Source organism: Abramis brama, assembly GCF_963993115.1.
Source record: "Abramis brama genome assembly, chromosome: 13".
Lineage (NCBI taxonomy): Eukaryota > Metazoa > Chordata > Actinopteri > Cypriniformes > Leuciscidae > Abramis > Abramis brama.
In genome coordinates this window covers 31,410,674-31,426,344 of record NC_139975.1, presented here as the reverse complement: position 1 = coordinate 31,426,344, position 15,671 = coordinate 31,410,674, and the positions used below count along the sequence as shown (strand labels likewise).

Below are 15,671 nucleotides of genomic sequence, written 5' to 3'. Positions count from 1 at the left end.
ATACAAGCAATCAAGCAGTTGCTATATGGCTTTACTTGAGTGTACTGTATGATTGTGAATAAAGTTGGATTGAATCTCCAACTTTATACATGGAGCTTGTGCGAGAATGTAAACAATCAAGCAATTTGCATCTGTCCTTTACAGTTGTTGTAACCCCAGTGAGTTGAAAAATGGTTTTCATGTCAGTCACTGTGCTATATACATCTTAGCCAGTCACTGTTTTAAAGTGTGACCAAAGTCTTGGCTGTTTTAAGTCATCAGTGAGCATCCACCCTGACATCGCCATTTAGACACAAAATTAAAATGACACAGCACATCTCAAATTAGACTTGCAGCTGGACAGAGGACTGCTTATTCTGAGCAAACTCTATGTACATTTGGTAGTATGATTAAAATGTGACAGAAACATTAGAAAACAATCTATTTTTATTGCATATAGACGAGCAAGTGTCAGTTTTATCTGAACATCTTTCGCACATACCTTTGTTTCAACTTCCGTGCTCCTATTGGGTCTTCATGAGTCTGTTGTCTGAGCTTGTAGTCTCTGTCTTGAGCTTGATGCACGATTGATCCAAGACTAGGGACGAAATAAATCTTTCTACGATCCCCACAATCAGAATCATGTGTGCACTCGGGCTGAAGTCGAATGCTCCTGGCCTGTTTTGTTCCACGCACGTTTCCTTTTGATGTTCTCAATGGATGAGACACTGTTATTTACTGGCTTCCAAACCATTCTGCATTTTTATGTTGGATGAGGATTGGAAGAAAGGTGCTCTGCTCTTGTCTTAATAGTGTTGTCCCCTTTGTGCACCTGTGCTTACAAACGCTCAGAGATAATAACAGGAGAGAACCCCTGAAGATTTTACAAGACCACATTGGCCTTCGATTGTGCATCTAATCATTCACAACAGCTCACAGCTGCACACAGCTACCTCTTGTGACCCTTGTTTACTGAAGAGATTTATATTGTAGAACCGGTGATGCTGGGATCCTGTAATTGGAGGCAAAGCCATCTAGTACACGTCAAGTCACCTTTATTTATATAGTGCTTTTTACAACACAGATTGTTTCAAAGCAGCTTTACAGTGATAACAGGAATATAATGCAACAAAGTTTGTTTCCAGAAGAAAATAGTGTCACAGTCCAGCTTAAGTAAGTTCAGTGATGGTTCATTTTTGTTGTAAACTGAAGTAATAAATTTAGTAAGCTAAGTTCAGTTCTCATATAATGCTGTCAATGCAGGCAGATCAATAATATTGTTGAAAATTAAATGAAATTAAATGCACCAAATGTGTCCAAAGCACACAGCAGCGTAGCACAGAAGGGTCATGTTGGCTATACAACCCCCTCATCTCTCTGCTGAAGTCTCCCTGGTCTATCATAAGCTGTAGTTGATCTTTGAGAAGCTTGTTGTTCTTTATCAAGCTTTTATTCGTAGATGTAGCCCAACCTTTGCACACTGCAGATGACCACATTTGGCCATATGTGCACCAGAATGTAGCAAGTCAGCTGTTATGATGGAATCTGCTGCCTGTAATCGTCTGAAGATGAGTCAGTCATCCCTCAAAGCCTGTAGTCATATCTCTATTTCTCACAATGCCCTCGCCAAGTTTATGGAACACAGGAAATATTTCTCAACTTGGCAGACCTCTACCCCTCGCCCTTTTCCTTACCTTGTGCATGTGTCTGTCAATGCCTTGATCCTTTTTTAATAAGCCAAAAGAATATGACACTTGACTGAGAACTAAGTGGTGTTGAACTATTAGCTAATATAATTTGAATAGCTAGGCTACAATTCAATTTGTACATTCTCAATTACACTATTAAAAACTTACAGCGACGACATACTTTTGACCATTTTCAATTTATCGTACATCACAAACTCATTTTAATTACCCAAAAAATATAATATTTAGCTGCTGCCTTTGCATATGCAACCCAGTTACTACATTATTCCCCTCTCCATTAAATGAATAATAAATAAAATTGTAACACATCATTTGGATTCTTTCTTAAAGCACCGTGGGAAGTAAATTCATTCAATTTTCCCACATTGTAGTGTTTACTGCATTTAATCTCAATCATTCATTTTTGAAAGAAAAAAATGTGCCACGACCAAATATTGTTCGTAATAACGAACGGTGTACAACTTTAGAATTTAACCTAGGATGTTGTTAATATATTTCAGTTGTTGATTTAATGGTTTTTAAAAGTATTCAGGCATGTCCTAAATTTGGTTAAAAAATCTCATGAAATAAACATAAAACGTCTAACCACATTTAATATTCAGCTTGCCTGAGGTAGACATTTACTTGCCCACTGCTAATACGATTTTTGTTTGTTTGTATAAGTATTACACATTAAAATTCAAATGAAACCTGATAGTTAAGTTAACATTTCCTTAAAAGCCTCCAGGATACAGAGTACAAGCAATTCCCTCTGTAATAGTACACTATAAACTTACTCTGATCTAGCGATAGCAAAGCTCCCACCCCCGAAGTTACTGCCCTGTTACTTTCCCTAGTGTTTCTGGGAAGACTCCCCAACCCCCTCTCCATCTAAAGCACACATCCCGCTTCTGAACCTGTGTGCCGTTTCAGCTCACCCAAACATCATGCCATCATGAAGGCCATCTGTTACGCTGATTCACTATTTAGTCTCTGAAGTTTTCAAAGGAACGCTGTAAACCTCCCCCGACCTGATGAACAGTCATTATTCCAAACCCCTTTTAGGATGTTCTTGTGCTTTTCAGAGAAACTAATTGGAGACAAAGGAAGCTAGCGGACTTCCACTCTAATGACAAAGAAGAGTGCTTTGGCCCAGACACAAGAGCCACCCAGCTTGGGGTCTGGCCCTGCCTCGGGCTCTTCGGAGGCCCTTTATAGAGCTGAGACCCTTGGGCAGACTCGAGTGACACGGTCAGGTCGGTGTGTACACTTCCCAAAAGTGGTCCATCGGTGGGAAAGTGGTAATTTGCTTTCGCTCAGGCTCCCCTGCCGACTGGCTCTCGTTGAGCAAAGGAACAGACTTTAGTTGGGGTAATTAGGTGCAGGAACCGGCCTTAATAAGTCCCCCAGATGTTCCTTAAATGAGTGGTTGCCTTCAACCCTCCATTTTTAGATATTTGCCCCAACTTGGATGAAAGACCTGAAGGTGTGAACTGCAGTACGTCATAGAAGTTCTCACCTAAAGTCCTCCATTTAGTAAACAGTAGAAAAGTTGTCTAGAATGATATTCCTGATGGACATCTGACATACGGTCCTGTGCCAAACATCAAGAGCTCTGCAGACGCAGACTGTTTATCAGGGCACTGAGGTTATGTGTATAATTTGTGTGCAGCTGTAGAGTAAGTTTTGCCTGGCTAAGGTTAGGTATTACAAATATCTCAATCCTTCACATTCCTTGAGTCTCTTGCCCCGGACCCCTTGGTTTCTTTGGTTTGTGCACCTGCATGTCAAACATAGTGTCTTGTGAAATCTGAGGCATGCATTAGGCTCTTCATTTTGAAATGCTAGGTAAGATTTTTGTCCACATGGATGCCAATTTTCAGATCACAAAGGTCAAGTTTCACTTTAATCAGAACAGGACATCTATAGTTTAACACACAAAAAAAAAACGTCCACACTTTTCCCGTTTCTTTAGCTTTTTTAATGGTTTTAGTCTGTCACACTTCCATTTTCCCTGTCTTTCTAAAGAGCGTACAGCAGAAGTTTATAGCTGTGGTAATGAGTGAAGTAAAACAGCGTTTGAGAATATGGATTGCATTTAATATAAGGTGGCAGATCAAAAACCTTGAGAGGCAATTGGGCTGAAATAGCTGTAAATGTGCTGAAAATGATTTAGTAGGAAGCCAAATGGCAAGAAAAAGGGCCTTGCGTCTTTGAACCTGATTGCATATTTCACACCAGCAGCATTGATCTGGGACTGTGTCTTAAGTAAATTGCCTTTTGTTTGCCAAGTCGTAAATGTATGTAGTTGAGCAGAGCTCTTCAAGTTTATTTTAATGTTCTGTTTCACCAGCAGTGATTTGGGAGCCGTGTCTTTGTTTCAGTTTTCTATTTTAGGAAAACTTGCAAGAAACGTACTTACTGCTGTCAGCCTTTAATTGATAGCTGTTCAAGCCAATTTAAAAAATGTCATGCTGAGAGCAAACAAGCTGTCAAGTAATGCATTAAGAGTGCCACTGTTCAGGCAAAACTTAAGACGATTTTGCCAGAAAGGTCTTTGCATAACAGTCTTGATAGATTACGAGTAGAACTGGCCAACATGAACGATTGAAATGGTGCACAATTAGACATGAAGCAAGTCGCGCAACGAAAGGTCAATTTTCTTGAACAATTTAGAAATGAACGATTCAAAGTGCCAAGACACAACCAGTTCTGTCAGTAATATTGATGTGCGCTGCTTAGGGAATGTTTCTGGAAATGTCTGATTGGTGCACCTTCTAACTCAGTTGCTCAGTGTATCTACATTAAAAATGTTTCTTTTGTCGCATTTAAAGCTGGGCAGGACACAGTGTATTCTCTGCTAGTGAGAGAATTACAGTGGGAAAATGCACATTTAATAGTTCAAAACAAACTTGTTTGTCAGTTTGCTCAAGCTTTATTATTATAGTTATATGGGGGTCAACAGTCTGTTTTCAAAAGGATGCATGGACAACAGCACAAAAAAATTCAAAGACTCACAAGGAAATGATTTCTGTGGTTGTGAAGTGAAAAGGCGCTGTGTTCAGACACGGGCAGATCGACTCCTCACCTGGGGCTGTATTTATCCTTGCAGAAGTCTGGCTCAAGCACCTCCATGCTTTGATCAAAAGCAAAAAAGCTTCCTCCCCCCGTTTCACTTCCTGTGGGATCCCAACTCCCAATTTCCCTGAGAAAAGAAAAAAATCTGCAGTCTGCTGATTCCCCCCATTCCCCCCCACCCAACCTATTCCACATCCATGCATGGAGTAAAACGATATCCTTTTCCTAAGCCGTCATTATGCGTGGGGTTAGCTCACATTATGACAATGCAGGAGTTCTTGTTACCGTCATTAGTGCCTTTGGTCGAGATGCACATGTAGGGCAGGTTACGGAGACGGGCGAGACCACCCGCGGAGCTCCAGCCTGGAGATTAATCAGGAATCCCAGAATTCCTTGCTCCCCTGGACGGCTTTCACTGTCATTTGACCCAGCGGCTCTGTGACCCATTTACCCGGCGGCTCCAAATTGGACAATGTTCAGATAAGCTCAGGCCCGGGTCGGGACCCCTCATGACGGCGAGTGTTTGAAATGTGCTCAAACAACAGCTTCATCATCGAATTGTCTTTCGCTCTGCACACGTTCAACAAGAGGTCATCTTTTCCGTGGAGTCTTTTTCACGGTTGTGATGTAGAAGGGGTTTCTCACATGGCAGCATCCAGCCATGTTTTAATTCAACCACTTAGCCAGAAATTACCATCACCATCATAGGCCATCAAAGGCCAGGCCTGGCGTGATTATGCAGGCTTTCGCCACATGTTTTTATTTTCCAGCTATCGAAGCCATTTACTGAAAAGCCTTGATGTGGATGGATCTGTAGCTGCGCTCTCCATTACACTCTGCTGTAATGCAGAAAGCATGGCTCTGTTATTGGTACCTGTCTTACTGCTGTTATCTTTCTTTTCTTGAAATAAACCTTGATCTGGTTATACGTGATACGCCCTTCAGAGGATGATTGTGGTTTTCTCACTTCATTCCTTAGATTCGGTTTATCCAAACTTTTCTGTAGCAATTTAGTAATCAGTCCCATATTTGGAAACGTGAGGCTTTGAACGTTTAATCACGATTCTGATTAATTTTGTTTTTGTTTTATTTTGTTTGTTGATGCTGCTCAGTCGGGTGATGACGTAACTATAGCGCGTTTTATACTCATATGGTTGGGATCCTGCATTACACTGGAGATGTTTCCAGATCTTGAGGACCTTTTTAATGTAAAGTGCAGGCAGGACAAAGAAAAGCAAACAATAGCTGCAGAGTCATATTAAACCATGTTTGTAAGAGGCCTGGTTGTGAATTATGTGCCACTCAGGTATTGTTTTCAATAACAGTGTAGTCATGGATACCAGAGTTGCATGGAAGCGTCTGCAGTTATTATAAATGTCCTATTTTGAACATTTGGCTCGAGGCTGTTTCTTTTTTAATTTTAGCTTTGTAGTGCAAACGAACTGCTGTTTATTTATATTAAAGAGCGTGTGTTATGAAAACATACTGTAACTTTCGGAACTCAGAACGTAGACTGATGCAAAAAAACGACTCATTCTGAACCTTTGTAACTTTTTGTAATTGAGTAAATGAATATGTCCACACATAACTGTCCACGTGTACTATTAGGTGATCAGAATCTTAGGTTGTCCAGTTACAGTGAGGTAGTGATATATATTTTCTTCCATATTGTGATGTAAATATAAGTGTAATGGATTATCGAAAAAGAAAAAATGTAGGGTGGGACGTGGTTCTGGTGATTGATTGTTGATCGGATGTTGGCATGGCATTCAAAAGTGTAGGCAGATGAATATGAGCTTGCGCGGTCAAACGAGTTTAAAAAAAGAAACATGGATGAATCGTTCAACTTGAAACTTGCATTTACAAAATAGATGGGGTGAATTTTCTGAAATGTTCATTTATTGTTAGTGGTTCGACGGATTACAAAACTCATGGTGATTTTTGAGTCACAGATAGGATCATTTTTCAGATCAGCAAGTAGTTCAAACATTATCAAAGGGAAGTGAAAAGTGGATAAAAAAATAAGATCAAACACTAATTACAACAAAGTAAAGTTTAACAGTAGTACAGAAATGTAAAAATGAAATGTAAAGTAACACTGCATAGTTACTATGTAAATTAAATATAGATGAATCTTTGTTAAAGCTGTCTTTTTTTGTTTGATAAACATAAATGACATAAACAGCAGCAGGTATTTATAGACTGCTGTCACTTTAAGAGGGAATGCACAGATCCAATATAATGATACGCATCCGATTTCTTTCTCAACTGTTTACTTTCACTTAGCACATGACCGACTGTGTTTGTGTGAATACTGGCCAAGAAGTTTAACCCACTAATTATTGTATGTTTAGATCAATAATCGTGGTAAATTATTATCTCTGTGTGTATTGGTGTAGGATGTTGACCCATCTCTTTCTCCTGTCCCAGGATCCTGTCCTTGCAGAACTGCTTCACAGTTACAAAGATCAGATCGTCGGCTACCACGAGCATGACTCTTTGCTGGACCACAAGGAGGAAGAGGCACTGAGTGAGGAGGATCGCAAGGCAGCGTGGGCCGAATATGAGGCCGAGAAGAAGGTGTGTAGCCACACAAACCCTTTACTGTTTTATAAATGTAATGATAAAATATATCATCTAATACCTGCATATCAGTCAGCAAATGTGTTTTTTTGTTTGTTTTTTACACTTGTCTGTCTGTATCTGTCCATTACTGATAGCAGTTTAAGAATTCTTAGTGAGGTATTATTTCTCTAGTTATGGACTGCAACTCTCAAATAATAATTTGGAGTTATATCACATAAGAAATGAACAAAAAAATGCCCATTGTAGTTATGGACACATTACCATGAGAGAGGTCTAACTGTTTACATATGTGCTTACATAAAAGTTTTCAAAAGTATTGCACCTTGTAAAAATAAAGCTATTTTTATAGCTACATAAAGACATTGAGAGCTACCAAAAAGCCTTGTTGCTTGCAAGAGTGGTAACAGTTCTACCTGAACCCATTGAATCACAGCTTTTCTGAAGTGTCTAGTAGTTCAGAGGGTCAAATCATAATCATAACCCTTACGTAAACACAGTGAAACCTGCTTGTCTGATGGCTGAGAGTCTGTGTCCTTTTTATATCCAGTCCTGGAATCCTTTGTAGGTTTCAAACAATCTGAGTCATTGTCTTCAGGTCAGAAGCTCATTAGTGGGAGAGAAATGACTTGCCATGTGGGACTTGACTCTAGTTGAATTATATCACAAGTGCCTTCTCTCCATTTCTGATTTACTGTAATGATTCCTTTTCAAAATCAGAACAACATCTAGACTGATACCCCGCAGTCAACTAAACGCTACTTCAGAGATCTTCAAAAACGACTGCAAACTGGAAAAAAATATGAGATGCGATGTAATCGCAAACATTGTCCGTCTGACATAAATGCACGTAGACCTACAGTTAAAAAACCACAGACTGAATCCTGCTCCTTTTCCTGAGTATTTAAGCAGTAAAAATGACCAAAATGCACATCCCAAGTATTGCAATAAAAAGACCACATGGAAACCGCATACATGGAAAGTATCACTGTAATTTCAGTGCCCAGCACAGGAGCTGTATTTGTAGTCAGCAGTTTTACCTGCTGGCTCTCAGCTGTTGTACTGAGCATTGAGACAGTGCAGACATGAGTTTTGATTTGTGTGTGTGTGATTCATACCATACTGACACGCACATTCTGCTCTACATGTGATCTGTCTCCTAAATTTCATGTTATTTTTTGGCAAGATGTTTTAAATATGCTTAAATCAGAGTAATTTCATCAGTGAATCACTTGGCCAGCGCTATTGTATGCAGCGAAAAGAATTCACCCGCTTTTGATCATTTCGCTACAGTCATTGGTGTATTTTGAGATTGAAGAGTTTTGTCTAATTTGGTTACTGAAAATCATTAACAATGTCAGAGCCATTAAGGTGGATTTTAAGCAGTCACTTGCATTATATTGAGTTCTGCTCATGATTTAGTTGAAAACGGCCATTCAGTGAGCGTCACATTTTGAAAGCAGATTAAAAGAGCGTCAGTTTAGATGTTTTAGTGTCTGTGGCGCAGCTGTGATCCTCTCTGCCGAACACCTGCTTGAGCCAGGTCTGAACACCGGACACTCAGCTGTGGAGTGTGTTTACGAGCTGCGAGCACCAAAGACCCAATTAAAGAGCGGGATCGGCCGCATCTGCCTCGGTAGTTCATTTACACACAAACACAGCCATCCTGCTGACCTTCGCGAGGGGAACGTTCTGTTTAGAGACGTAAGACAAACACAGCTTGGGTAGGACCCTAACAGAGGTTCACATGGGTGCACATCAGGATTTTTTGGATCCTCCCGTGATTTGTTGGCTGTGAATTATAGTTCGCCGTGCGTCTTCGCCAGATCGAAGACAGATCATGTCTAAAGTCGCAAATCGAGTGGAAAACACTCTCCAAAAAAAAGTGCCGCTTTGATTACCGTACAGCAGGTGCTAGCGTGATGTAAGACTGACTTATCTGTCAGGCCGAACCTGATTTGAAGATTTATAATTGGGATACTAATGTGTGACCTCATCTCATTAAATTAACGGTTCGTACAAGGCGCTTAAAGTGCTTGAAGTACTTGAATTTGACCTTTTGAAATTTAAGTCCTGGAAAACCCTTAAAAAACATATTTATGAAGAGGTGCTTGAATTATCGAAAGACAATATATATGAAATTAGTGTAAACTAGCCTGTCTGATAAAGATATAAAGACATTTCGCAATTTCGCATGACTACGAATGTGATATTGCTTATATAAATATCCAAGTATATGATTCAACTTTCATTGATCAGGTCCATCATATATATTCATGAAAAAAAAAAAAAGTTTGAATAAGGAAAGCGATATATCTTTGTCATAGTATCCTTTCAATGGTTAATGTTGCCACAGTCATTGCATACTTTGCATGGGCTGCACTTTATTTGTACCATTTTGTTTTTATTAGTATATTTTAATTTATCGGTTTACCTTTTTTTTTTTTTTTTGAAAGATAATAAAGATATTGTTTTGATAAGTGAGATCTCTGATTGTAGTCCTTGAAAACCAAAAAAGTAGTTATTGAAAGTCCTTGGAATTTCATTTGACAGTGTCTGTACGAACTCTGAATTAAGTTAGTCTGGTTCTGTTGGACTGATGGACCCGCTCTGCTGTTGTTTCAGGGTCTGTCCATGCGTTTCAACCAGCCGGCCTATGCTCAAATGGGCGTGGGAGCATCAAACTCCTACTTCCCCTTCAACGTGGCCGCCTTGGCCTCCATGAGCAACCAACAGTTGGAGGTAAGTAATGAGCCCCACATGCACGTTTCACATTCCTTCAGCCGGCAGCTAATTGCGACATGCGTCCTCAGGCAGCGACATTTGGCGTTGTGCTCTGCCAGCTGCTATTCATGTATGCTAGTCATCTCTGTGAAAATATCAAATTCAGCGTTTGTTTCAATCTTGTCTAGTGTGTTCTTTGTTTCTTCTCACACTTGATTCTTTCCCTCTATGCTCAAGGATTTGATTAACCAGGGCAGGCAGAAAGTGTTGGAGGCCACTAGCGCTCTGAAGTCAGTGCCTAGGGAACCACTGGAGGACATCATCGCGCAGGTGGTGAGTGACGGGAGGAGGGCGAGTCCCTGCATTCAGGCACTTCATCCGAAAGACTGCACATAAAGGCTCCGATATACTCGTGGCAAAGTTATTTTTCGTTCCTCACGAGGGGTAAAAATACGTTTGAAATGCCTCAGCAGCGGAATATCCTTAGCGAACATCCCAGTGCCGTTTAGATGCAAATGTGTGCTTTCCTCTCAATAACAAAATAAAAACGCAATGAGCAATGAGAAAGCATCTGATCATAGCGATGTGGATATTTTTGCATGAGCTCTGCAATTCGGCACTTTATACAACAGATTGCTTTAAAGCAAGCAGCCTTACAGAATTAAATATTAAAAAAAGTGTCAGTGTCTCTGTTTGAAGTGCAGCTTCAATTTCTACTATAAAGCGGCTCACCAATGTGTTCATGTTTTTACTCGCGTCTGACCTCGACAGAATGAACAGAAATAAATCGCAACGTTTTTTCTATGTCATGGAAGGCGGAGCCTCAGAGCCACACCTACTTATTAGGTAATCGCCACTGACCAATGGTAGGTCAAAGCTGTTTACCAGCCAGAGCGAACTTTTCTAGAAAGTTCACTTTGGCAAGCTGTTTCAAACTCCATAAACGAACTGCAGACACACTCGGTTTTGGCCTGATTTTGGTCGAAATGACATTACTCCGCATAAGGTATATCGGGGCCTTAACAGTGCAGGTCCAGGTTTGCTTCTCTGACAATAGTGAAAATTTGTTAACATCTGTAAAAAAGTGACTTAAATTTGTTTGGCAGTTGGTGTTTCCCGGGGCAAAAACCACTTTTGTGGTAAAAAAAACACTTTTGTGGTTTTTTGTGTACCTAGCAACCACTTAGAACACCTTAGCAACTGCATTACAACGAGCCACAACTTGATGCAAGTCTTGTAGGGGCAAAACCTACACTTTTGAGGCTGTGCTTATTGACTCTGTGGGTTGCTGTGTCATCAGTATTAAGCTTGTGTTGGACTGAGTTCTGAACCACTGCTAAATGTGTTTGTGTGTGTGATGAGCGTGTAAGTGTTTGTTTGTTGAGGTCTACAGGAAGTAACAGGTGTGTTGTTTTTGGCAGTGGAAGGAGAATCCGAGTTTACCGGAGGCCCAGGTCCAGTCCATGGCTCTTGGGAGGCAGGCCGGCTACGAGCTGGAAATCAAACACAGGGAGGCTATTTACCGTGATGTCCTCGGCAAGCAACAAACTGTACGTGTGCTCACTTCTCACTGTTTCCGTGACTTCATCTGCTCTTCTTGTGTTTAAGTGACATGAACGTTTGAACCTAAATAAAATGAAATGGGACTTTTATTACTGGAGCCCTGTTGCACCACTTTCCCAGCATATTTCGCATTGCACAGAGGCAACTTGTTTTCTCCATCCGTCCAAAATAGTTAAATATGAGGTGTGAATTAATTTAGGGTCCCTACGAATCCTTAAAAAGTCTCGGTCTTAAATTCAGAGAAAAATCTCAATGTTTGGTCTAATTTAAGGCTATAAAAAGTCTTAGGATGTGCAGAGACACATGAAGTGTGCCATTTGGGACAAGGGCCTAAATTATCGTGTTGCAATATATCCTAAATGGTTGTATTTGATCTCCCTCATCGTTCTGAATGAGCAGCTGGCAGTAGTAAAGCGTAGGCCTTCAAAATAAGAGTCCTATTTTATTTCGAGCAAGTCCAGAATTATTTTTATTATATTTACCCTGAGGGTACCCATTTACCTTTTATAAAGGGCTTTTTTTCTAACCTTATTAAAATGAATGCTTCATCTTTCATTTCAAATTCTTAGAATTGATCAATAAATTTAATTAGAATAATAAGACACTATAAAGCTGTTACCAATCAAATTACTTACACTTGTTTTGGTGATTCCCTAGTTATTATTATTTTTTATTTTATTTTGTTTGTTATTGACGTTTTAATCAGGCTACTTGTCCGGAAAGCCAAGTAAAATTCTTTCACTTGCCCCCTTCAAAAATATCCACTTGTCCCGGACAAGTGTTAATGTCGAGCTCTGAAAATCTATCCCAAATGTAATCAAAGAACGCGTTGTTTGTTTGTGGACGGGTAATGTAGTAGCATAGTCATTGTTCGTTCAGCTCAGAAGAAAAGCACAAGGGGCCGGTTTCACAAAGATAGACTTTGACTATGGCTTAGATATAGTAGATAGTCAGACTTCAGATAGACATCTAAATCAGACCGTTGCACAAAGCACTTAAGACTCTGACTAGCTTAAGTAGGACTACACTGCAATGCATTCTGGGTAAATTAGGACACTTTTCAAAACAAAAAACATGGCGGATCGAGTAAGCGCATTCAACCGCTCAGTGCAGTTTAGCCCAGCGGAAAATATGTGTTTGTTGGAGGAGTATAACAGTTACAAGGACATTTTACTTGGGAAATTTAGCGGAGAATGTAGTAACAAGAAGAAATGTTTAAATTGTGAGCCATTTTCCCTTTTCTTTTGGCTGTTTGTAATGTAACTGATTGTTACTGCTGGTTGCCAAGATAACACAGAGTCTTAGACCCAAGTTAGCCTGGGGGTAAGTGTCTAATTTTTTTGGTCTAAGTTAAGTCAGTCTTTATTTTTGTGAAACAGTCTAACTTGCATTAGCCTAGTCTATGAGCACATTTTAGACTTGTCTAACACTATAGACCGCTCTAAAATAGCTTTGTGAAACCGGCCCCAGTTCAGTTTGAAAGCAGAGATCTTGATATGGTGTATAAAATGATCTTATGATGAACCATATGCCCTTGTCCACTGACTTTCTATGATGTTCAGAGTGTTTCTAATGATGCTGATCTTTATAAGGCAGCTGTCTGACTCTGAGATGGCGAACAGGAACATGATTTGTGTAACATTAGCAACACATTATTAGCTGTTTGATAACGTAGTCAAGCCAAGCCTGATCATATTAATTACAGTTATGTGTCCGACATTGTAGAGAGCGATACATAAAACAGCTCTTGATATAGCATGACTTTCATAACAAAAGAGTAACATCCAGTCCCGGTCTCCCTCCAGCTGATGATGTACGTGCAGAAGGTGGTGGCCAACCGTAAGGTGCAGGAGCAGCAGATGGCCCTCGCGAGACAGGGGATGCTCCTCAACCAGCTGGCCATGCAGAACGGCCTCTCGGCCCCCATGAACCAGATGGACCTGCTGGGCTTGTACCAGCAGCTCGGGGCGCTCCAGGGCCTGCCCTCCTCTCAGCTGGGCAAGAACCCGGGCCCATCCAAGGGCCTGTAGACGCCTCGCTGAACACACAGCTGGACTGACACAGCCAGGACACCTACGTGAGCCCCCTGGCCATAAGAAAGGGGCATCCTGGGACTTTGATTAAGGGGTTTTTGGCAGTGCAGTTTGTCATTTTGTGTATATAGCCTTAATGTTATTCAAGATCTTTTTTTTTTTTCTCTCGCGTATTTAAAGATTAAAGAAGATATTCTCCCCAAATGCTTTTAGGCATTGCAAGTTTTTTTGTTTTGTTTTTTTCCCTTGAAATAAAGGGCTGTGCATATATGAATAATTAAGGAAAACAGCGTGATCGAAGAGGGACCATAGAGTTTCTGTTCTATAACCATAGAGAAGATTTCACCCCGTAAATACTATCTGCGTTAATATCTTCCTAGTAGTGGATTGTCATCGGTACTGTGATAGCCAGTGCGCCAGAGACACTGCAGCGGACACCTTAAATGTAACGTCAAATCAAATGGCCTTATATCAAGCAGCTAGATCTCTTCTAACGTTTTAAAACCCCTTTTTCTAATCTGCTTTTAGGTATTTAAAATCGTTGTTGCTAATCATGCTATGGAATGTCTGTGTTGTTAAAACTGCTTGCTGAATTCCTCCGGACTTTTGTAACATCAAACTTCTCGTTGTAGTGTTGCCTAGCATATTGTTGTGAGTACTGTTCATAATTTCTCTTTCTGTTTTTTTTTTTTTTTTTTTTTTTCTTGTTTTTTTTTTTTTTTTTTTTCTGTTTCTCTCCCCGCTTGATTTGGGTTTGTGCCTGAGTTGGCGTCTGGAAGGTGTTGGGTACATGTTTGTATGGTTTAACCCGAAGTTCAACCTGTTCTGATGATGATGAAATGATAATGCCTAACACTTTCCTTATCAGGTTAGTGCTAGAGCTGTGTTGATCTGTTCTTGGGCACATCTCTACTTCGGACACTAAATTAGATGTTTTTCATTGGCAAACAATAAGCCCTTTGATATCCACAGGGTGTCGTTCAGAAATGTAGAGGAACTTTTTTCCCCTCCTGAAAATGTTCAAATGTTAGCATATACACCAACAATTTCTGCCATTAATATGATCTGCTACTTAGTATTTAATATCACATTTAAATAAAGTGACCAAAAGGATGTTACATTCAGGTCTTGCTTGTGGGTTGTCATTTTTTTGCTGCGGTGTGCAATTTCTGCACTATCTTGGGCACAGTGAATTTGCAAAAATTATGTTCTGTGAAAACCTAGTAGTTCCTAAGGTTGAATATAAATCATTCTAGTTATGCACAGTTTTAAGATTTTTTTTGTCAGGAAAAAAAAAATATATCTGCATTTTCAATAGCTGTTATTAAAATGTATCTAATGATCATGACGACAACGGAAGTCATAAAAATGTGTAGGTGTGGATGTGGGAACCCTGAAATATTTTAAAGTCCCCCTGTGGTGAAAATCCAGCTTTTAATGTTGTTTATATGACTGTGGTGTTTTTAATATGAATTTGCACATGGTTTGTCTTAAAGCATAAGTCAACACCATTGCTGAGTATTTTCTCCTTAAAACTGCAGTGAATCAAAGACAGTCTCAAAAACACGGTTTGAAATCGCTGGTGTTTCTGACGTCACAAACTACCTTGTAACCAATCGGATCAACGTGCCGGCGGGCTTTAGCATATCATTAACAGCGAACTAGCAGAGGAGTCTCAAGAGATGCCAGGTTATCCCGATACATTTTTCTGATGATACTGTATGAAAAATCAGGTACATTTAGTAATATAACAGGTGAGTTATGTATATGGTGTATATTATGTTATGAACTATATGCCTTTTTCCACTGAGATGGTGAATGGGAACATAGTTTGTGTGACTAGTTGTGTCCCCAATGTTGTAGAGAATGATACATAAAACGCTTTACCATTGATACATCCACTTGTTGACAAGCCTATATGAGTGAGTGGAGGTGGGGCTCATTTGCATATTTATGGATCACTTGTACTAAATGAATCAAGGCTGTCGAGTTACATTCAAGCTATTTTAAGGCATGATTTTTT

The 15,671-nt window shown here is 39.9% G+C and overlaps 1 protein-coding gene across 2 annotated transcripts in view; it reads left to right on the top strand.

The window, feature by feature from the left end:
- Nucleotides 1-14,772, top strand: part of atrx (ATRX chromatin remodeler) — a 48,426-nt gene extending 33,654 nt beyond the window's left edge. For both annotated transcript variants that reach the window (XM_084133839.1, XM_084133840.1), the window contains exons 31-35: nt 7,176-7,325; nt 9,954-10,070; nt 10,290-10,385; nt 11,474-11,602; nt 13,421-14,772. In XM_084133839.1, the coding sequence (XP_083989965.1) occupies nt 7,176-7,325; nt 9,954-10,070; nt 10,290-10,385; nt 11,474-11,602; nt 13,421-13,645 (717 nt within the window). In that variant the 3' untranslated portion in view covers nt 13,646-14,772. The remainder of the gene's footprint in view (nt 1-7,175; nt 7,326-9,953; nt 10,071-10,289; nt 10,386-11,473; nt 11,603-13,420) is intronic.
- The last annotated feature ends 899 nt before the right edge of the window (nt 14,773-15,671 follow it).